Here is a 23,038-nt window from a genome sequence, read left to right on the forward strand (position 1 = left end):
ACAACCTCAGTGTAGGCAGACTCTTCACAGGCCTTAGGTACAGGGGTCCATATGCATGTGTTCCAGCAAACAGGGTAAAAGCTGTTTTCCCTTTTATGACCCAGCCTTGCAATTCTCATAGCATCACTTCTGCTGTATTCCATTGGTGGAAACGGTCATATGCCCTCCCTGATTCAAGATGAGGGGAAATAGACTTCACCACTTGGGGGAGGGACAGAGTCACATTGTAGAAGAGCATGTGGAATTTTTTAAATACCATCTGTCATAGAGGTTATAATTGTCCTTTGTTTCATAGATGAGACATGGAGTCTTGCAGAGAAGCAAGAGTGGCAAGATTAAGAAGGGGCATCTTGGGAAACTATTCCTAGGGATATTATTAAAAGGGACTTCTATTTAGTTAGCTTTTAAGACATTTACTCAAGCCTTTTAAAAGTCCATGATGTTATGGTATTTGTGCAATTTTTGTGCTATTCACAAATGATTCTGATCCACTCATTAGGAAATGAAGTCTCTTTAATAATAGTCTCTCCCTGTTAAATATTTAGATCAACTGAAGACTCACTGAGGACTCAGTGCACATAAAACACTGGAAGAGGCTATAGGTCAGCTTAGAGTGGTTCCAGCTTCCTTTTAATGCCTCTTTAGTGCCACAGCGGTGTTCACATAGGCCAGAGGTTAGCTGACCTACCCTGAGGAGCAGGTGGAGAGGCCTTCTTTCTATGAGACTAAGCAGGTGTGGTTGTGGGTCCTTTGACCAAAATTGGTCATCCAGAAAGTTATTAGACTTTCATTTACATTCAAACATCCAAATTTAAAATTGCACTTACTACATCACCCTAACAAAATTGCTCATACCTCTAGGCTTGTGTGCTTTTGCTATGTTGTTCAGTGATCTGATGACCATTCAGAGAATGTCCCTCTACCTAGCGTATAGTGGCCAGAGAAGAAAATCACCAAGGAATGATCCTGGGATTTCCACCAGCTATAGCAATATAATGTGTACTTGAAGATCTTAAAGCTGAATTTTACAAAACCCAAAGCAATATTTTTTCACTTATTGTTATAGACCTTCCCTCTATCATAAGAATTTCTCCTTGTGGGTATCCTTTGGCATTACTGTTTCAGCCTATAATTTTTTTATTGTCATAGGCTTAGTTGTTAGATTCAGACATATGAAAAGATGAATGAGATATCATCATCATGATGTTATAAATTTTGCATTGAAATATACACACAGAAAGATAACTAATGCATAACTGTATAACTCAGTTTTCATGATACACTTCTTTGACCTCCACCCAGATCAAGAAATAGAGCATTATCAACACCCAAGAAGCCCTCCTTCTCCTCCCCACTGACTTCATTCACTATAGGTGACAGTTTTGCCAGTTTTTAACCTTCATAACTGAGACTGGGTTGTTTTGTTCCTCATTATGGTTGTGAGATTCATCCATGCTGTTGCATGTAGCATTTCATTAAGTTTCACTTGTGTGTAATATTCCATTGTGTGAATATACCACACTTTATTTATCCATTCTGCTTTTGATAGATATTTGGGTTGCTCTCAGTTTTCAGCTATTATGAAAAATGCTAATATGGACATTTTTGTTCATCTTTTAGTGTGTGTGTGTATATATATATATGTATGTATGTATATGTATGTATACTTTTTAAAGTATATTCCTAGGAGTGGGTTTGCTAGGTCATAGGGTATGCATATGTTCCGCCATAATATCTGCTGCCAGATAGTGTGCCAAAATGATTGTACCAGTTCACACTTCCAGCAGCAGTGGTCTGTTTGCTGCATTTCCTTATAAGCACTTAGTATCTTCAATTTTTGGTCAATCTTTTCAAGTTTAGCCATTCTGGTAGGTAATGGTGATTATTATTTCAGTCTGCATTTCTGTATTAACTGATGAAGTTGAGAACCTTTTGAGATTTTTGCCATTTGGATAGCCTTATTTGTGAAGTGTCTATTCAAATTTTTGCCCAGTTTTTAATTGACTTATCTGTCATTTTCTATTTGATTTGTAAAAGTTTATTATACACTGTTGATAAACAGTGTTTCCAATCTCTTCCTTTATGGTTAATGACTTTGTGTCTTACTTAAAATATCTTTGTCTATCCCAAGGTCATAAAGATATTCCTTTTTATTTTCTTCCAGAAGCTTAATAAATGTATTAGTTTAAATTAAGAACATCTATAGGTCTACCTTGTTCCACAGGAAATTTGAGGCAATTAAGATGAATAGATAAGCAAAATATTATTCCTTTTAGAAAAAGATGAATCTTGAAAAAAATATTCTATAATTACCTCATAAAGCATGCACCAAAAAGCACAGCATATTTAATCTCATAGACTGTGGAGAATTCATATGCATGTCTTGGCCTTTTCAGTTGGGTTCATTTCAGTGGGAAGCAGGCCTCTGATAGCATTTCCCAAATTTTTAGCTTCCATTAATTATTTTAGAGTTCCACTTTTTCCTCAAATATTTTATTGCCTTTGGCTTTAAAAGCTCCATATGGTTTTTAAAAAATTAAAATATGTGATTGCATGTAGTTAACAACATGCATTATTTGGAATCATAAGTTTCTAGAAGAATGCTTAGGAAATATTCACTCTATATTTACAGAGTGGACTGTGCCTCTGTATATTAGGTTGGTACAAAAGTAATTGCATTTTCAGACCATGAATTTTAAATCATTATAACTAGGCTCAAACACATCTTTAAATTAATCAAAGTAGGAACCATTACAATCAACACATTTTTGCTAATGAGAAATAGGTTTGTTTTTTCCTGTAGTGCAAAACTCCATGCTTCAGGATTCGATGAACTCTTGGAAAGTATTCTCTGCCTTGTGCTGGTTGTGGAAGTGTTTTCCCTGAGAAAAGTTGTCAAGATGCTTGAGGAAGTGGTAGTCGGTTGGCGAGAGGTCAGGAGAATATAGCAGATGAGGCAAAACTTGATAGCCCAATTTGTTCAACTTTTGAAGCATTGGTGATGTGATGTGCAGTTGGGCAGGCATTGTCATGGAGAAGAATTGGGCCCTTTCTGTTGATCAATACCAGCTGCAGGCGTTGCAATTTTCAGTGATCTCATCAACTTGCTCAGATGTAATAGTTTTGGTAGAATTCAGAAAGCTGTAGTCAATCAGACCACCAAACAGTGACCATGACCTTTTATTGGTGCAAGTTTGGCTTTGGGAAGTGCTTTGGCACTGCTTCTCAGTCCAGCCACTGAGCTGGTCATCGCTGGTTGTCATATAAAACCCACTTTTGATCACACATCACAATCTGATCAAGAAATGGTTTGTTGTTGTGTAGAATAAGAGAAGAAGACACTTCAAAATGACAATTTTTTTTAATTTTCACTCAGCTCATGAAGCACCCATTTAATGAGTTTTTTCACCTTTCCAATTTGCTTCAAATGTTGAACAACCATAGAATGGTCGATACTGAGTTCTTCAGCAACTTCTCATATAGTTGTAAGAGGACCAGTTTCAATGATGCTCTCAATTGGTTGTTGTTACTTCCGATGGCCAGCCTACACTCCTCATCTTCAAGGGTCTTGTCTCCTTTGCAAAACTTCTTGAACCACCACTGCACTGTATGTTCGTTAGCAGTTCCTGAGCCAAATGCATTGTTGATGTTGTGAGTTGTCTCCCCTGCTTTACAACTCATTTTGAACTTGAGTAAAAAAATTGTTCAAATTTACTTTTTGTCTAACGTCATTTCTATAGTTTAAAATAAATATAAAATAAATAGCAAGTAATAAGCCATTAGCAAAAAACATAAAGCAAGAAATGTACATTAAAATGATGTGTAACATAGCCATGTTTATTTAAGGATGCATTCTAATATCAAACGGCAAAATTCAACAGTGCAAAAGCACAGTTACCTTTGCACCAACCTAATATAGTTATGTGTATTCATATGAATACATTAATGTTTATGAATCATTCTACATACATAGTAACTCTAAAGTAGGGAAACTGGCTCCAGAAGGCTTCCAGAGAAACAGTTTTCACTATTTTATATATGTATATATATTTCTTTCTCTCTTTTTTAGATGGCTTACCCTGTTCTTTGTATATCTATTTCTTTATTTTTTAGATGGCTTACCCTGTTCTTTAAAATTTCCAGGGAATAATTATTCAGATCCCCTCTTGGTTATGTGTTCTGATACTTCATGTAGCATCTAAAACATTGATTATGGAGCCAGTCATTGGTGTGAGAATTTCTGTTTCTTCCCTTATTTGGTTTCCTTTCCTTAGGATCTTAAGTGTCAGGAGAGGTTAGGGGAAATATGGGTTGACTCAGGCCTGCTAGATAATTTGATGGAAGAATGGGAATCTTTCATCCCATTGCCTTATCCTGGCCCAGACTTACAGTCACTATTATCCTGGCCCAGACTTACAGTCACTATCATTTATGGTTGATAAATGCCTTAAGTTTGTATAAATCTATAGCTTCTTGGCTTTAACTCATCTGTATAAATAGTGAAAATAAGAGATATAAAAATAACAATGGCATTATTAATCATCCAGCTTTTTACTATACACTGTCCTAAGTACTTTATGTATTTTATTTCATATAATCATAATAACCCTATAAGTTTGATACTATTATAATTTATGATTATCATCCTTATATTTTAGCTAAGAAAACTAGACTTTATAGAAATTAAGTAATTGCCCAAGATCACCATGTGAATGAATGGAAGTAAAAAACAGATTGTGTGAGTCTATAGCCTATACTCTTTACTACTGTCCAGTATGGCCTCTATGATAGAAAACATGAGTTTAGCTAAAACTTAACCTTTGGTGTAGAATCTGGCTGTGCCTTTGTACAAGTATCACTCCTTCTGCTATTTCCCCTTCTAAATAAATGTGGTGGCCATTGCACCAAGAATGCACAATGCAACAACATTTTATTAGAATGAGTGGTAGTAGGGACTTAGGAGCCACAGGGTAAATGAAGCATTTCATTAAAAGTCAGAATATTCACAGCAAATGACAAAACTGGATTTGTAGAACCATTTGCCTTCTAAAAAGGGGTCTTATCATGCCTTTCAGTTGGCAGAGCAGGGGATTTCCCCAGGGTGGGAAGGGAGAACATTTAGCTCCACTGTATGGCCTGAGTGCTATTGGGCCATCCAGTCAGTGCATAGAATCTGTCATTCGTTGATTGTTATCAGTGTCTTTTTTTGCTTTGCTAGGGTTATGGCCGACAAGAAAAAAGAGGTCCTGTTTGTCCGGCCCCGGAAATATATCCAGTGCTCCAACCCAGAGACCACAGAGCCTGGCTACATCAACATCATGGAGCTGGCGGCATCTGTGTGCCGCTATGACCTAGACGACATGGACATCTTCTGGCTCCAGGAACTCAATGAAGACCTCACAGCAATGGGTAAGTTGTTTCCTCACATGCAACTTGTTCCTTGTCTGAATCTGTTATTTTTTTTTAAGTTGTCAGGACCATTTAACTTGCTTTCATTCTGTGGCTTCCTTTCTTTTCTGGGCTCTTCATTTATTTTCCTCTTGAATCTTAATGAGGCATTTCCTGAAGCACATAAATATATTGAAGTAGAGCAGTGATATTTAAATCTGACCTTTTCTTTCCTTGTTTATGGTAAATATCATGGCTCAGGGATGGCATGTAGGTTTCATGAGGCAGTTTCCCATTTCTGAGTATGTTGAGAAGGATTCTGAGACTGTTTTTTTACTCAGCCCTGGAAAGTACTGTGATCAGTGAGCAGGGCCAAGGGTAGTGGCACCTCTAACATTGCCACCTAATGTCAAGAAGCTCCAACTTTAGCATTAAGCAGCACCACTGCAACTGACAGGTTGATATAACTAAGGATGCCTTAATGAAGGATTTAGAATTTTGCTGCCTAGAAGAAGAATGGCAGGCCTAAGGCAAAACATCCCCAAAGCAGTTCTTGGCCACCTCCAGTGAGTTCTAAAGTTGTCATGCAACTCTCAAAAAATAGAATAAAATGAAGCAAAAATAAGCAAACAAAAAACTTGGAGGTATACATAGTAGTAATTTTAAAGTAAACATGCCATACAGTATCATACCAGCAATGTTTGGAAATTCTGGGCTGAAAGGAAGCTCACCTTATACTCACACACAGTTCTTTTTGACCTGTCTTCCATCTAAACAGTGTTTAGGTCCAAGTGGTCCTGTGAAACTGGGTGGTTCTTAACTCTCTGTATGAGATACAGTAAAGGATACATTTGCTTTTGTTTGAATCACATTTGTTCATTGTTAGTACAGGGATCAGTGGTGTTCCTTTTCTTCCCTCTTTTTTCTTTCTTTTGAGGTTCGTATCTGAATGCAAGTGAATAAAAAATTAAAATTATATTAAATTCAGTTTGGCATGATAGTGATAGTTATTCTGCCAGTAACCAATACTTACTTCTTGCTTTCTAAAACTTTTTGTTTAGTGTCTTCTCTTGTTCTGCCTTCTAAGAGGAAAGAGAGGAGTCAAAAAAAAATTTAGGGTGGGAACCCCAAAGAAAAGGGAATAAAAAAACTGACAGGGAAAATGAGAGTATGAGGGTATAATCAAATGGATCGATGGCTCAATGTGCAATTGTATTTATGAACCATATAGCATTCATATACACTGAAGACATTACAGTGCTGCCTTCAACATGACACTGCCTTATAACAAAATTCCTTTGGTATTTCACATTAATTCTCTTAGGATGAGTTTTTTTAAAAAGATTTTTGAAAGTTTAAGTCTGAAGAAAAGCTGCAGATTTAATACAGTATACATACCCCTCATGCAGTTTGTTTCCCCTCATGTTAGCATCTCACTTTACTATGGTACATTTGTCAGAGCTAAGAAACCAGTGCAGGTGCAGTGCTATATTACCTAAATTCTAGACTTCATTGGGTTTTCACCAGTTTTTCCACTAATGACCTTTTTCTGTTCAGGAGCCCATCCATGATACCACACTGCATTTAGGCTTGAATGAATTTTTAAAAGAGGATAACTTTTTTTTTTTGTTTATTTATTTTTTTTATTTTTTTTTTAAATTTTAAAATCTTAAATTCTTACATGCGTTCCCAAACATGAACCTTATCTCAAGCCTTCCTTTAGAGTGGTATTGTAGTAAGGTTTTAAGAACTTAAAATAAAGTTTAAAAAATAATATTAACTTCAGCATGTTTTTAATTCAGATTAAGGAATTCTAAAAATTGAGAGCTTACTGCATGCTATACTATACATACTATACTATACATTGCACCGTACTAAGCAATGTATGAACATGATCTCATCTCTGCCTCATAAGAAAACAAGAGTTTGGTATTATTATCCTTATTTTTATAGATAAGGAAGCTAAGGCCTAAAGAGGGCAAATAACTTCTCAAAGCTTCAGTTCACTTCAGTCTCTCAGTCGTGTCCGACTCTTTGCGACCCCATCAACTGCAAAACTTATGTAACCAATATGAGGTCAAGTGGGAATTTGAATCCAAGTGTTTTTTTAACCAGACACTATAGTCCTTCACTTCATGGGGAAAAGTGTATAATTTGTCTTGGCTGGAAAAATTAAACATACTTCCTGAGGAGTTTTTGGTTTTATAAGTAGCTACAGCATTGAAAAGGTAGTTTATATGAAATTCTAAAGTTCCTTAGGGTCTTATATTACAAATTAAGTGAAATATTTGGGTAAATTTGTTTTGGATCATTTTGAGAATTATTCCTGGCTTTATAAGCTGTTAGAGTAAATACATGTGTGCTCTCACAAAATCATCAGTCCCCCTAAAAAGAAAAATGTTAGTTGTTACCAATAGCCATCATATGAATCTTTTGGTTGGGTTATTATGTATAGAAGACTGAGAAAAATTAAAAGTATAGAAGGAAAAGGAATCAAGAGGCAAAAAAAGGTAATTTCAGAATTTCCAATTAGATTTATGAGTGCTGATAAGTTTATTTTATATTATAGTTTGTCATTAGAAAATGCTATTGGATTTTCTAAAAATCAGATTTGAAAAACAAGTATTTCATATGTATAGTCACATATACAGTACCTAGAATTTTCTTTTATGAACTAATACCTTTTTGTATGAAAATTTCCATTAAATGTGCTCACTGGAACTAGTTTGCTGAGAATGAATTGTTATTTATATCCAAATAGTTACATGATTCTAATTATTACACTATAAATTAAAGTGTTCAAAATTACAAAGTTCAGTGAAAGTCCTCCCTCAGTGGGATTAAGAGAAAACAGATTCAGAGGAGATCCCTGGTGGTCTAGTGGTTAGGATTCCAGGCTTTTACTGCCATTGCCCAGGTTCAGTCCCTGGTTGGGGAACTGAGATCCTGCAAGTCACGTGGTACAGCCAAAAATAAAAAAGAAAGAGAGAAAACAAATTTAGGAGGAGACTGGCTAGGATTTGGACAGAAAATTGAAAGGGTCAGTGTATATAACTTACAAGGAATATGGTGAAATGTATTTCTCCTTTCATGTGTCAAACACTAATTTTAGAACAGCTCTAGTAAAAGATTCTTTAAAATCTGGTTTTAAAATCAGGGAAGAGATGATTTTATCCTTTAGAATCCCCACACCCTTGCACCGGGCTCACAGTAGGTGATTTGGGAATGACAGCTGACTGATGGGTTGATTGATTGTTTGTATTTCTGTGCAGGTTATGGGCCAGTTGATGAGAATCTTATGGAAAAGACAGTAGAAGTCCTGGAACGCCATTGCCATGAAAATATGAACCATGCTATTGAGACAGAGGAAGGGCTAGGCATAGAGTATGATGAAGATGTGATCTGTGATGTGTGCCGGTCTCCAGACAGTGAAGAAGGGAATGATATGGTGTTCTGTGATAAGTGTAACATCTGTGTGCATCAGGTTAGTGAGAGTGGAGACCGCCACCTCCCCACGGTCACCCTTTCTGAAGCTCAGTGATGATCTCCAGCACCCATATCTGGGTAGCAACTTGCATTTAAGGGTGAAAATACCAACTTGGCCTGGCTGTTCTCCAGTAATTCCTTTAGAAATAATACTTCTTATGATCCCCAAGTTGACTTATTAACTTTAATCCAGGGGGCTAAACCCAGGTCTTCATTGTGTATCATCATGCCCAAGCCATTGAGATCGCCTTGTTCAATACTTTTACAGTCCCCTGGGGAGTCTCCTTGCTACCTGCCTGGGAGTCTCTCCTCTGCCTTGGAGTCCCTTTTATATCATCAGGTTATACCCATGGTCAGTAACTCACTCCTTGGTGAGTTTACACTTCCTGTATCTGGAAGTGTGGACTTCTCATCCTGGCACCCAAAGCTCTTCTCCATCTCCCAAATATACCACTCCCAGGAAACTTGGTCCACTCTACTTTTAAACAGTAGAATTTTAGGATTGTAAAAAACTGACCCACTCCTTAATTTTACAAATAATACCAAGAGAGATGAAGTGACTTTACCCAACCTCTTAAAGCCTCTCCCACTTCTGGCTAACAAAACTTCATGTATCTTTCAAGATCTAGTTCAAGTCCTTTCTTGAAGTCCCTTACCCTAAGTAATTTTTCACCCTTTTGAACATGTGTGTTTCATTCATTTCGTTAATTTATCTAGCAAATAGGTATGCAACACCATCCACGTACCAGAACTCTGCTGCATGCTGAAGACACAGTGATGAAGAGGCAGACAAGGTCTTTGCCCCCAGGGAAATCAGAGTCTGGTGTAGGCTCTACGAGGAAACTGCCCATTGAGCATAGTATGCCAAGTGTTTTTGTAGATAGAAGTCCATGCTGCTGTAGAAGTGCATGGGAGGGATAGAGGTTGGGGATAACTTCTAGGAGGTGCACCCAAGCTGAATCTTAACAGCTAAAGGGAAATGCCAGAAAAAAAACAGCAGCATGTGTTCAGGCAGGGAGGAGAACATGTTCAGGTGGGGTAGTAAGAGTAGGCAAAGTATGTCAGAGGCAACTCTGAGCAGTTCAGAACTGTGGAGAGTGATGGGGTCGAGTAGGGAAGGCATGGAGGGTGAGACTAGAGAGACGTGAAAGGCCTTCCCCGATAAACTAAGGAACTTTGGTTTTGTCCTGTCAACCCTGAAAGGATATGATTTGTAATTCAGAAATGTCATTCTGGCTACAAAATTACTCAAATGATTAAATAATACAGGAGAGAGAAACCAGGATTTAAGACTTTAATTCTCTGGGCCACCTAACCTAACCCTTTGTATTAAAAGGTATTCAGAATTATTCTGTAATCAGTTGGGTCTCTTTCTTCCTTTTACTTGCATCCTTTTGGAGTGAATTTTGAAAATTTATCTTCACTCTACCAGGTATTAGCATTTATGTCCCACCTTTAGTGACAGAGAAAATCTTTATCACTTAAGTATGAACTTAAATATATAAATATCTGACAGCACAGGTCCACAGCCCCTTCTCTGCATTTCCAGAATTTTAAAGCTGTGAAAACTATAAGTTTTTTTGTTTGTTTGTTTGTTTTTTATATAAGTTTGGCACCAAATGATTTGAGGGAAGATGCAGGACTTACCCAGTGTGAGGCTTTTTGTAGTCTTTAGTCCATTTTGTGAAAATACTCATATTTTGTTAGAGAACTATTAATGTATTGTATTTGATTATATGGTACTGCCCTGATCCCATTATGGGGTTATGTAATATGCCATGTATATACTGTATTACTTTCCTGAGATATGCACAGTTCTAAATTTCCTGATGTTTCTTACCCTAGAGTTTTCAGATAAATGATTGTGGATCTTTAATAGATTTGAAGGTAATAGTACCAAGATCATCTGTATACGTTTTCTGTATTTTTCCTTCACAGTTAGGACAAAATATTAATTAATTACTTCCAGGTTATTTGGGTAACAAAATGTAGCATAATAATTCTCCTTAAAGGTATTTTACTTTGAAAACATACCCAATAATGACTATAAATGGTCCCTTTCCTCACGTAGAAAGAAATGACAATAACATGTGACCAGGCCTTGCAGAATGTAAGCTGGTATGTATTAAAGCTGAATGTTGGTGCCACACAAAGTTTCATGTAAGAGAATTCTTCCGAAGTGAGTATGTTCACTTGAATTCTAAAGAGATTCTTAGGTTAGAGCTCCCTCTGTTGACTGAAAAGTGACTTCAAATGATTTGGAAGATTTGGTTTACTTAACAGAATTGGGGACATGTTGACAATTGTTTTTATTAAACATAATTTTTCTTCTTTACTGCCACCATATTATATCGAATATTTGTTTCTTCGTGACTACAATACACTTACGGTCAGTGCTTTAGAAGAGAGTTTTATTTTACATCAGTAGATTTTGGATTTTAAAAAGAACTTAAATTTTTTTCATTAAAAAGTGTGAAAATTGGGACCATTCCAAGTCCCTTAATGTGTTCCATTTTCTGCTTCTTAGCCCAAATATTGAACATTCAAACTGAGGCCTAAATTAATTTACCTGAAGGTACATGCTCATAGTTTTTATACCTGTCATATATATAATGTTTGGCACTTAATTTATTAACCCCCTGAAGTTATATGTGAAACATATATTCATGCATGTGGGCAGTTGTTTTTTTTTTTTAAATGAGAGTCCAGCCTTCATCATTTTGTAGTCTAGGAAGAGTTGAGAGCAGCTACAGTGAATTACAAGCTTCTGTGATCTTATGACTAGGAATAAGTCTATATAAGAGCTCAGTAAAAGATTTTCTACCCAATAAAACGGCCATATAATAAAGGGTATTCCTAGAACCAGCTACTGGTTTTTCTTCTGCTGGTCTGAAAGAGGCTCTATTTTAGGGAGGAAGCTTGCTTTCATTTCTTTGCAGACTTTCTGAATTTCAGAAAAGGAAAAAGCTTTGAAGGTTAGGGACCTTATAAAATGATGTCCTGCTTTTGTGAGAGCAGCTTAGTTAGAATCCAGCTTCAGTTCTTGAGTTAAATGTATTTGTTCTACCAAACCACCTACTCAAGCTCAGCATAGAGAGCCATCCAGATAAACTGATGATAAGGAACCTACCCCAGTGACCTTACAGTATCACTGAGGAGATAAAACGTAACAGTTAGAGAAGAATACATGATATTGACCAAGTACCCCTTATGAAATGGGCCTTAAGTAGTTTGCCAACCCCTGGTTTTAGATGGGGTTGGGGGTGGGAGCAGAAGGAGATTTTAGAGGCTTTATCGCTGTGCATTGGTATGAAAACTATAGCAGCCAAATAGAAGGATTGAAGGTATGAAGGAAAAAGAAGAGAATTTAGAAATAAATCAGTCCAGGCATGATACGAATAAGGACTTTGATGGAGTAGTTGTGGTGGAGATGGAGAAGGTGGTCAGAGTCTAGTGACCACTCTGGAGGGAATATTAGCAAGCCCAGGGGACAATAGATGAAGGAAAGTGGATAATAGGGATCAAGGAATTTGGATCTGGAAGCTGCAAAGTATGGTGGTGATATGGATAGAGTTTGGAAAGGGGGCTAGGCTAGTTGGGGGCTAACATGATAATGACTGTTGATCTGAGCTTTGGGTGAACTCTCTGGGGCAGGCACAGACTTTGAATCTGCAGTGGTGAATCAATCATTGGTAAAGGTGTGCTAGGCCACCTGGGGAGCCAAGTGGCCCTCAGCTATAGTCTCTAATGGTCAGGATTAAGCAGTAAGGGGGAAGGATGGGTGAGATTAGAGGTAGTGAAAAGGAAATCTAAAATATTACCCAATCTAATCTCCCTCCCCTCCATAGTAGTTTATTTATTTATCCATCTTTATTCTGTAAGGAATTTGAAGTGGCTTCAAGAACTCATTATGGAGTATTGTGATTAGTCTAATATTGTGTTCGGTTTAGGATCCATTAAGTCCCTTTTTATTCAACCGAAGCAAGTAATTGCTCCAATTTGTTGAGAGTGCTTTTTTATGCACCAGGCACTATCAGGCTCTTTAACATTAGCTCATTTGCTTTTCAAAAGTGTCATTCTGCTTATTTCCTAACACTTTTTCCTTGATCACAACAGTGCATGACATACAGACATTGTTCAGTAAGTATATGACTGACTGATTATAATACATAAGCATTGAGAAAACTTTAGAAAATGGAGGCAAAAAAGAAAAAAAATGTAATCACAAAACTCATAACAGTTGAGCTAACCTTTGTGTGTATATCCTTCTAGTCTTATTCTGTTGCCCTTAAATCAATTCTCATAGAGAGACATACTGATCTTAGAACAGATGCTAGAAGTTGCTTTTTATTTCGAGTGTTTTAAAATTACTAAATCCTGGATATGAGCTTGTTTGACCTTTTCTCCTAAAAGTGGAGGGTACTCAGTGACCATGTACCAGAGCAGACATTGGCCCAAGTAAGTAGATGCTAACCATTCCCTGCTCTCCTTCCCGTGCCTCCAGGCCTGCTACGGCATCCTCAAGGTCCCAGAAGGCAGCTGGCTGTGTCGCTCCTGTGTCCTGGGCATTCATCCACAATGTCTGTTATGTCCAAAGAAAGGTGGAGCCATGAAGAGCACCAAAACAGGGACTAAATGGGCTCATGTCAGCTGTGCCCTATGGATTCCAGAGGTAAGAATTCATCCAGGTCTGTGAGCCATTTGTTCTCCCACAACATTCAAACTGACTCAGGCTTCATAGAGATGCTTCATGCCTGCCCATGATTTAGAGTTGATAATGGTTTACCTTGACCTCTGTCACATCCTTCTTGGATGCATGTGAGCCCATGCTAATTAATTTATAGGTGGTACTACCAGTGGTATTAGATACATTTGGATGAGAGAAGAGGGGATAAGCAGCAGATATTTTTAAGGTAAAACCTACCTTAAAAGTAATCCCTGGTGGCTCAGATGGTAAAGTGTCTGCCTGCAGTGTGGGAGACCTGGGTTCGATCCCTGGGTTGGGAAGATCCCCTGGAGAAGGAAATGGCAACCCACTCCAGTACTCTTGTCTGGAAAATTCCATGGACTGAGGAGCCTGGTAGGCTATAGTCCACGGGGTCACAAAGAGTCAGACACGACTGAGCGACTTCACTTTCACTTTTCACTTACCTTAAAAGTACCATATCTTGGATTTCCCTGGTGATCCAGAGATGAAGAGTCTGCCTGGCCTTGGGTTCAGTCAGAGGACATGAGTTCAGTCCCTGGTCCAGGAAGATTTCACATGCAGGGGCAACTAGGCCCGTGCACCACAACTACCGAACCCGCATCCTCTAGAGCCTGCAAGCTGCAACTTCTGAACTGAAAATCCTAGGTACATAGGTATTCTTATGGATATGTGTGCTGAGTCTGACTTTTTTCGACCCCATGGACTGTAGCCCACCAGGCTCCTCTGTCCATGGGATTTTCCAGGCAAGAATACTGGAGGGTTGCCATTTCCTACTCCAGGGGATCTTCCTGACCTAGAGACCGAACCTGCATTGGCAGGCGGATTCTTTACCACTGCGCCGCCTGGGAAGCCCTCTTATGGATACAGAAGTCAGTATTTTTTTTTTTTAATTTGAGTAATGGTTTTGTTTTTCTTACTAAGAACATCCAGCTAAATAGACAAGTGAAATGAACCCTGAGGTTTCTGGCCATAGAATCACTAATTTCCAGTAGCAAATTCCCTAATAAAGCAGATTCTTTCAAAATATTAAAAGTCTGAAAAAAATGTTAAAAGTCTGGAATATGACTCAGAGTTTTTTTCAAAAGACGCTTTCTCACCATTTACCTTCTCTTATGGTTTCTAGTACCTGATTTTTAGTACCTTTGGGCCTGTTCAAGATGTCCCTGATCTTTCTACTGTTGCTTTCTTGATGTGGGTGGAACTTGTACTCGTTTGACTGTCCTTGTTCAATGGTCCTTCACTTTTTTAAAGTTGTTTCTGTACTGAGACGACCCAGAGGGATGGTACGGGGAGGGAGGGGGGTTCAGGAACACGTGTATACCTGTGGCGGATTCATGTTGATGTGTGGCAAAACCAATACAATATTGTAAAGTAATTAACCTCCAATTAAAATAAATAAATTTATATTTTAAAAATTTTTTAAACACGCATTATATATTTTTAAAGAGAAGGAAAAGAAAACACTTCTTACCAGAAGTTGCTTGACCCTTTATTTTCACTCACACACACAAATTTCCATCTTTTTTTAAAAAGCGTTTTTTCCAGCGCTCTCTCAAAGACTCGTTTCACTTTAAAGCTACTTTGAGTACATCGTTAGGACTCTACTTCTACTGCAGGAGGCATGGTTCAATCCCTGATCTTTCCTGATCCTGTACACGTGGCATGGCAAAAAATAATGAAAAATAAAGCAAGCAAGCTACTTTGGCTGGGAGAATAGACTAAGCTGGTAATAGTTACATGATTTTAAAGACTGATTTTAAAATGTTAGCATCCTCATCTTTTCTACTTATGTGCTGCAGATTGCTACTACTTTCCAATAATATTATGTCACTGCCACTGTTTTTCATCATTCATTAGTTAAATGAAAAAAAAATCAAGGCGTGTGGCACCATCTCAAACATGTAAGAGGTGCTAGATTTTGTGAATCTTAATTCTTTTCCTCAGTAGCTTTCTTTGGTTCCTAAGTAAAGTGTAGATATCTTTGATTCATTAAGGTAACCATGCTTAGCCTCTACTTCTGCCCTCTCCTCCTATATATGAATTGTTTATATTACTGGAAATGATTGAAGGCCTGAGCAGTGGCTAGAGACAGGTTTCATTTATTCTTAGTTCCATAATAACCTTAAGAGATATGGCTCACCTCATTGTTTTGATGTTCTGAGCTGCGAGTAATATCACTCACGGTTTGTGAAAGGTACTTCTGCATGCCTTGGTGCTTTCTGCCTTATGGTGGTGTTTTATTTGTAGGTCAGCATTGCTTGTCCTGAGAGAATGGAACCAATCACAAAGATCTCCCATATTCCGCCCAGTCGGTGGGCCTTAGTCTGCAGCCTGTGCAAGTTGAAGACAGGTGCTTGTATACAGGTAAGTCCAATGAAAAGTGGTTGAGTGGGTTAACACCAAATTAGCCAAACTTACCCTCCCAGTTAGAGCATCCTGCTAACTGAAAGCTTACTCAGGAAGCCACCTCCCACTCACTTCTGGAGCTCTGCTACTGTGCAGACCATTTCTGGAACCGTTTTTTGGATGGTACCTCTGGACCCTTCAGCTTATTCTTCTCAGTAGCCATAGTGGTAGTTAATTTCCATCCTTTGCTGTCAGATCTGATGAATTAGGTGAGTTCTGAAGCTAGATGATCCTGGGTGGAAACAAGCCATAACTTCTAAACAACCAGGTCCGTGTTCTTGTGTGACTTACCCATGGAGGATGGACGACTTAGGTTCCAGGGCAGTTTGACAGATGATTCTGTTGTTGGACTAAGTGCAACTCACTTAATAGGAAAGATGGATCTAAATGGATAAATTCTGGTTTGATAGACTTGAAAGTCATTCTCAAAGGCACAGTTGTTGCATATGGTAGTGCAAGTGGAGTTTTCTGAGACATCTGAGGCATAGAAATTTAGCTGTTTGAAGTAGAAGTTGTAGCTGGCGTACCCAAAAGCAGCATTTGGGGGTGGGGTGGGGTGGAGAATGGCCAGTCACACCCAGAAAAGGCAGAAATATTGATCCTTCATAATCTAGTTTTCCAGAATGTCATCTCACCTTTTATTCCAAATGTAATAAGGTGGCTTTCCTGGCAAGAAGAGAGGAAGGGCTGACCTTCCACTCCCCAGACCTCTTGCATAGGAGCTACAGGCTGGTTGCAGTTAGGTTTACATGTTCACTTTCTTCACAGAAAGGGGGCCATATGATGTCATAGTTTAGGGACAGTGTCTCTAGGTGTTTCATGAGGTTTCTTGCTATCTGATTCTTCTTGTAGATTTTTAAACTCATTTTAACATTTGACAAGACTGCATACTTTGTCTTGCTTTTTAAAAAAAATATTTCCGGCTGCTTTTATTTAACTATAGCACTTTAGCAAGTATAAGGAGGAAATTGTTTAAGGAAAACTATTCCCATCAGGTCTACTGCATTGACACATTGCCTTTTTATGCTTTTCTAAGTTCCCTCCTGATTGCTCCCCAGATATGAGCTTCTTGAGGGCCAAGGTTATGCATCATTGTTTCCCTAGCACAAAGGAGAATGCCTGCCCAGTGTCAGCCCATTGAATAACTATAACTGTATTTAATTGTATCATAGATTAAATGTAATATGCATTCTCCCCAGTAAAAAAAAGTATTTTCCATGTTTTCATAATTACCATATAGTCATTTTATAATAGCACATTGAATTTATATCCATTAATTTACTTACTGTCCTTATTGTTCTCCCTGCATTTTCCCCCATATTTGCTGCTTTAAAGGATGATTTTTTTACAGCAGTTAGTAATTGGCATCATGACTGTGATGAGAGAAAAAAGCACACCATATTATCACATTCTGCCCTGTATTGTAGTTACTTACCTACAAGTCTTAGCTTCCCTAGGAGGCTGCAAGCTTGGACTGTTTCATCCTTAGATCCTCCAAACCCCTGACATGGCAGATTGACAATAAATATTAGATCGATAGGTGGAAGATGGATGAATAGATGGATGGAAAAAACATTCTGGAGTGGGTTTTTCATTTGCACTGAAGTGGGTTTGTTTTTATTACTTTGAGTTTAGATTCTGGATTTTGTAAAGGTCTTTCCAAATTAAGACTTAATTTTTTTTTTTACTGAGTAAATTAGAGATTTAATGAAGTTCCAATGAAGTCTTAGTTTTTCTCAATCTTAACAGATCCAACACCTTTTTATAACAGATAATTTGTAATACATCTATACTACCTTTACTTTTGTAATATCTCTGCTTAGTATACTATGAGTTTACTAAATGAAAGTAGTGGCTTAAAATATGGTTATTAAAATACAGATATATAACAGCTAATTCTCAGCTTTCTTGTTGAGGTAATAAAAGAAAATACATTCATCATTTTACTTGTTTCAACATTCCCCTTCCAGTTCCTCTGTTGCATGTAGTTTCATGAACCAGCATTAAGTTCTAAGCAAAGGATAATCTGGCTTCAAAATTCTGACTCTGGTGTTTCCAGCAAGTAGTGTTAAGCAATGAGAAGATTCAATAACACTTTTCATCATTCCAGTTGCTTTGTTCTGGTGGACTTCTCTGAATGGCCCAAACTAGACATGTTTTGGGTTTTTTTGTGTGTATGTGACTGTCTCCATTTTCTACATAATGACTCTCCTTGGGAATTCAGCCATCATTATCTTGTCATGCCTTGATCCCAGACTCCACACCCCATGTATTTCTTTCTGGCTAATCTTTCTTATTTGGACCTTTGCTATACCACCTCAACTATCTCCCAAATGCTGATCAGCATCCAAAGCCACTGGAGAAATAGCAGCTACGTAGGATGCATAGCTCAACTTTTCTTCTTCCTTGGTTTAGGAGCCACTGAATGTATACTTTAAATAATGTCCTTTGATTGTTAGGTAACTATCTGCCAGCCTCTCCATTATAGTTATCATGCATTCGTAGCTATGCCAACAACTGGCAGCAGTGGCTTGGGTAAGAGATTTCAGCAACTCTTTGGTGTAAACAATGTTGACTTTCTTGTTACCTCACTGTGGTCAGTATCAGGTGGAGAATTTCTTCTGTGAGATACCTGCCATGCTTCAGTTATCATTGTGTTGATACATGTTGATCAGTGAAGTAGAGATGTATGCTGCTGTGGTGATCATAAAAGTCTCTTAAAATTTTGATTATTAGGAATTTCACTTATTCAACAAATATTTGAGTGCCTAATTGTGTGCCAGGCATTGTTCTAGGCACTTTGGATTTATCAATGGACTGAAAAAGAACTTTGCACCAGGGAACTTACATTTTGATTTGAGAGAAATCAGTGATAAGCAATAGATACTAAATAGCACATTATAAGACAGTATGGGAAAGGGAAAATGTGCCAAAATATGAAGTATAGAAAGAAGATGGGGATTGTCGGGCAGGGGGCATACACTACAAGTTTAAATAAAGTGGTCAGAGTAAGACTCACCATAGTTGTGACATTTGAGCAAAGACTCAAAGGTAAGAGAAGACACTGCATATATTTGGGGTAAAAATGTTCCCAGTAGAGGGATAAGCCAGTGCAAAGGCCCCAAGACAGGAGTGTGTTTGGCCTGTCTGAGTGATTGGAAAGAGGCCAGTGAGACTGTAATGGAGTGTGTAGGAAGAGAAGATCAGAGAGATTATACAGGGACCTGACTGGTTAGGGCAAGGGTTGGCAACTTTTTTCTGTATAGGGCCAGGTAGTAAATATTTAAGCTTTTCAGGCCATATACTCTGTGTCACAATTAGTCATCTCTGTCTTTATAGCACAAAGGCAGCCATAGACAGTACTTAAGCAAATGAGCATGGCTATATACTAATAAAACTTTATTTATGGACTCTAAAATTTGAAAGTCACTTTGTCATAAAATATTCTTTTTCTTTTGATTGTTTTCCACTTTTTAAAAACATAAAAACCATCTTAAGCTCCTATTCTTATTTCTTGGGCCACAAAACAACAGGCAGCTGGCTGCATTTGGTCTGCAGGCCATGGTGTGCAAGCCCATGGTGAAGGGTTCCCAGGGCCCTTATAAGGTCTTTTATTTGAGGACTTTCCTGGCTGTCCAGTGGTTAAGACTCCAAGTTTCCAAGGCAAAGGGCATGGGTTTGGTCCCTTTTCAAGGGAACTAAGATGCCACATGCCACACAGTGCTGCCAAAAGATTAAAAAAAAAAAAAGATCTTTTGTTTTTGCTCAGCATTTATAGGGGGAGCTTTGGCAGGTTTTGAGCAGATGAGTGACATAATTTGATTTATATTTTTAACAGATCACTATGGAATGATGTCTAAGATTTGCTTCAAAACAGTCTGGAGAGCAGGGTACTACAGAGGTTAAAAATGAAACAAGATAGGTCATACATTAATTATCAAAGCTGGATAATGAGTATATAATGAGTGTTCTCTATGCTTTTATGTAGATTTTTCCATAGTAAAATGTTACAAACAAAAATAGACACTCTGGCTTCTTATTTGGAGTAGACTGTGAGGAGGGGAGGTTAGGAACGAGAAAAGCAATTCGGAAGCTTTTACAGTAATCCTTGAGAGATGGCTGGGGTGGCTTTGTCTGGAGTGATAGCCCTGTGGAGGTGGTGAAAAGTGATTGGGTTCTGGATGAATGTTGAAAATAGAGCCAACAGGATTAGCTACGAATAGGACGCATGGTGAGAGAGAAAGATAGGAGTTGGGGATGTTTCCAGACTTTGGCCCAAACAGGGAGAAGGGTAAAGTTTCCATATACTGAATGGAATAATCTCCAGTTAGAAGAGATGTGGAGGGAAAGATCAACATGAGTTCAGTTTTAGATATTTAAGTTTGAGATGTCTATCAGATATTGTAGTAGAAATGTCAAACTGATGGTTGTCTGTGGGACTTGTGAGGAAGTTTTGGACTGAAGACATAAATTTGGGAGTCATTGTCGTGTAGATATCTTTACCCTGAACTGGGTAAGTTCACTGAGTGAGTGTGTGTAGATAGAGAGGAGAATAGTACCAAGCACTAGACCTTGAAGCATTCCAGTGTTAAGTAGTTGGGGGAATAGGGAGAGAGAGGAGAGGAGACTGAGAAGTCATCAAGGAGACAGGAGGAAACCAAGAGAGTGTAGTAGCCTAGAAACCAAGGAAAGAAAGAAGGAAATGATCAGTGATGTAAAAATACTGCTGAAGTAAGATGAGGACTACAAATTGATCCCTGAATTTAGCAATGTGATTATTAGTAATCTGGATGAGCAATTTAGGTGGAGTAGTGATGGCAAAAGCTACATTGCCAAAGGTCAGGGCAAAGAAATAGAGTAGGAGGTCTGGAAAAGTGGGGAAAAGAAGTTCACTCTTTAAGATGGAAGAAATTTTGGACTCTGTGGGAGAGGGAGAGGGTGGGATGATTTGGGAGAATGGCATTGAAACATGTATACTATCATGTAAGAAACGAATTGCCAGTCTAGGTTTGATACAGGATACAGGATGCTTGGGGCTGGTGCCCTGAGATGACCCAGAGAGATATGGGGAGGGTGGTGGGAGGGGGGTTCAGGATTGGGAACTCATGTACACCCGTGGCAGATTCATGTCAATGTATGGCAAAACCAATACAGTATTGTAAAGTAAAAATAAATAAAAAATAAAATAGAATGGGGAAAAAAAAAGATGGAAGAAATAACAAGTGTGTACGGTCAGCCCTCTGTTTCCACAGGTTCCACATCCACAGGTTCAACCAATGGCAAATTGAAAATATTCAGAAAAAATTCCAGAGAGTTCCAAAAAGGAAATTTGAATTTGCCTTACACAGATAACTATTACATAGCATTTGCATTGTATTAGCTTTTATAATGATTTAAAGTATGGGAGGATGTGCATAGGTTACATGTAAATACTTCGCCATTTTATCAATATATAAGGGATTAAGCATCCATGGATTTTGGTACCCACAGGAAGTCTAGAACCAGTTCCCTGTGTATTACTGTAGCTCAGTCGGTAAAGAATCTGCCTGCAGTGCAGGAGACCCAGGTTCGATCCCTGGGTCGGGAAGATACCCTGGAGAGGGAAATGGCAACCCACTCCAGTATCCTTACCTGGAAAATTTCATGGACAGAGGAGCCTGGTGGGCTGCAATCCATGTGGTCACAAAGAGTTGGGCACGACTGAGCGACTAACACTTAACACTGTATGTTTGCTTGTTAACATATAGAACGTAACAGTGTGCATGCAAAGAGAGTGACCCAGAGGAAAAACTGTTGGATAGAGGTTTTTCAGTAGGTGAGAGAGGGGCGGCTTCAGGTAAGAGCACAGATTGTTCTTCCCGGGTAACAGACTCAAAGGCAGGGTATGTAGGCACAGTATTAAGTAGGTGTGCTGCTGGGAATCTGCATAGTGCTCTTTTGATTGTTGTAATTTCCTCAGTGAGGCAGGAAACAGAATCATCAGCTGAGAGTTAGGATGTGGGTGCAGTCTCCAGTCTGGGGAGAGAAGAGGTGTGAAATAGTGTTTTGGTTTGGGAAAGTGCAGTTTAAGTGCCAGGCTGCGTTAAAGATCTTCCCCCGAGGTGAGGGAGAGTGAACTGCAGGTGACCTTGTGAAGTGTGGTTGTGTTTTTCTCCACCTATGTTCTGCTTATACCAATAAACTGTATTTGTTTACTGCTTTTGATTCCCATACAGGAAACACGATTCTAAATTACTTACCAGTTTGGAATTAACTTAATGGTGGCTTAAAAGGGAAAAGGGGTTTTGGTCTCTTTTGCCACACTAAAACCCTGGTGGCTCAGAGGTTAAAGCGTCTGCCTGCAATGCGGGAGACCTGGGTTTGATCCCTGGGTCGGGAAGATCCCCTGGAGAAGGAAATGGCAACCCACTCCAGTATTCTTGCCTGGAGAATCCCATGGATGGAGGAGCCTGGAGGGCTACAGTCCACGGGGTCACAAAGAGTTGGACACGACTGAGCGACTTCACTTTCACTTGCCACAGTAAAACTAGATGTCAGCTATGGAAAACAAAGCACACTCTATTAGTATAAGCCGAATATGGGTGGGGGTCAAGTTTTATTAGCATCATTGTTTTTCAGAGGTTTATTTAAGGGTATTTGTGATTAGTCACACATTTCGAGTACTTTGCTTTATAAACTCTTCATAGAGATTTCTTCACTGTGAATTGTATTTATTCTTCCTACCTTCCAGCAGTGGGGAATACCCACATCTCTCCCCTTCTTTGGATTTGGAAACATTCATTCGGCAAGGATAGAATATTACACTGGTGGTTTTGGGGTCTAGACTAGCCACTATCTACAGCCTCCATATCTGGGAGCTAGAACCTTTCTTCTGAGGATGAAAGTTTCTGGTAATCCTGGAACAGATCCTAAAGACTGGGTTCTAAACAGATATCCCAGACAGCTCCAAATTTTGCCTAGACCATGGACATACAGTCCATCTGCCACCTTTCCAGAATTCCTTTAGGGTCCTTATGTATCTTATCTTCAAGCCCCATTAAGCCTAAATCT

The 23,038-nt window shown here is 38.6% G+C and overlaps 1 protein-coding gene across 2 annotated transcripts in view; it reads left to right on the top strand.

Moving 5' to 3' along the window:
- Positions 1 to 23,038, top strand: part of JADE3 (jade family PHD finger 3) — a 113,362-nt gene that overhangs the window by 74,650 nt on the left and 15,674 nt on the right. For both annotated transcript variants that reach the window (XM_018043969.1, XM_018043970.1), the window contains exons 5-8: positions 5,219 to 5,409; positions 8,661 to 8,872; positions 13,379 to 13,546; positions 15,830 to 15,946. In XM_018043969.1, the coding sequence (XP_017899458.1) occupies positions 5,219 to 5,409; positions 8,661 to 8,872; positions 13,379 to 13,546; positions 15,830 to 15,946 (688 nt within the window). The remainder of the gene's footprint in view (positions 1 to 5,218; positions 5,410 to 8,660; positions 8,873 to 13,378; positions 13,547 to 15,829; positions 15,947 to 23,038) is intronic.

This window comes from Capra hircus (genome assembly GCF_001704415.2).
Source record: "Capra hircus breed San Clemente chromosome X unlocalized genomic scaffold, ASM170441v1, whole genome shotgun sequence".
Lineage (NCBI taxonomy): Eukaryota > Metazoa > Chordata > Mammalia > Artiodactyla > Bovidae > Capra > Capra hircus.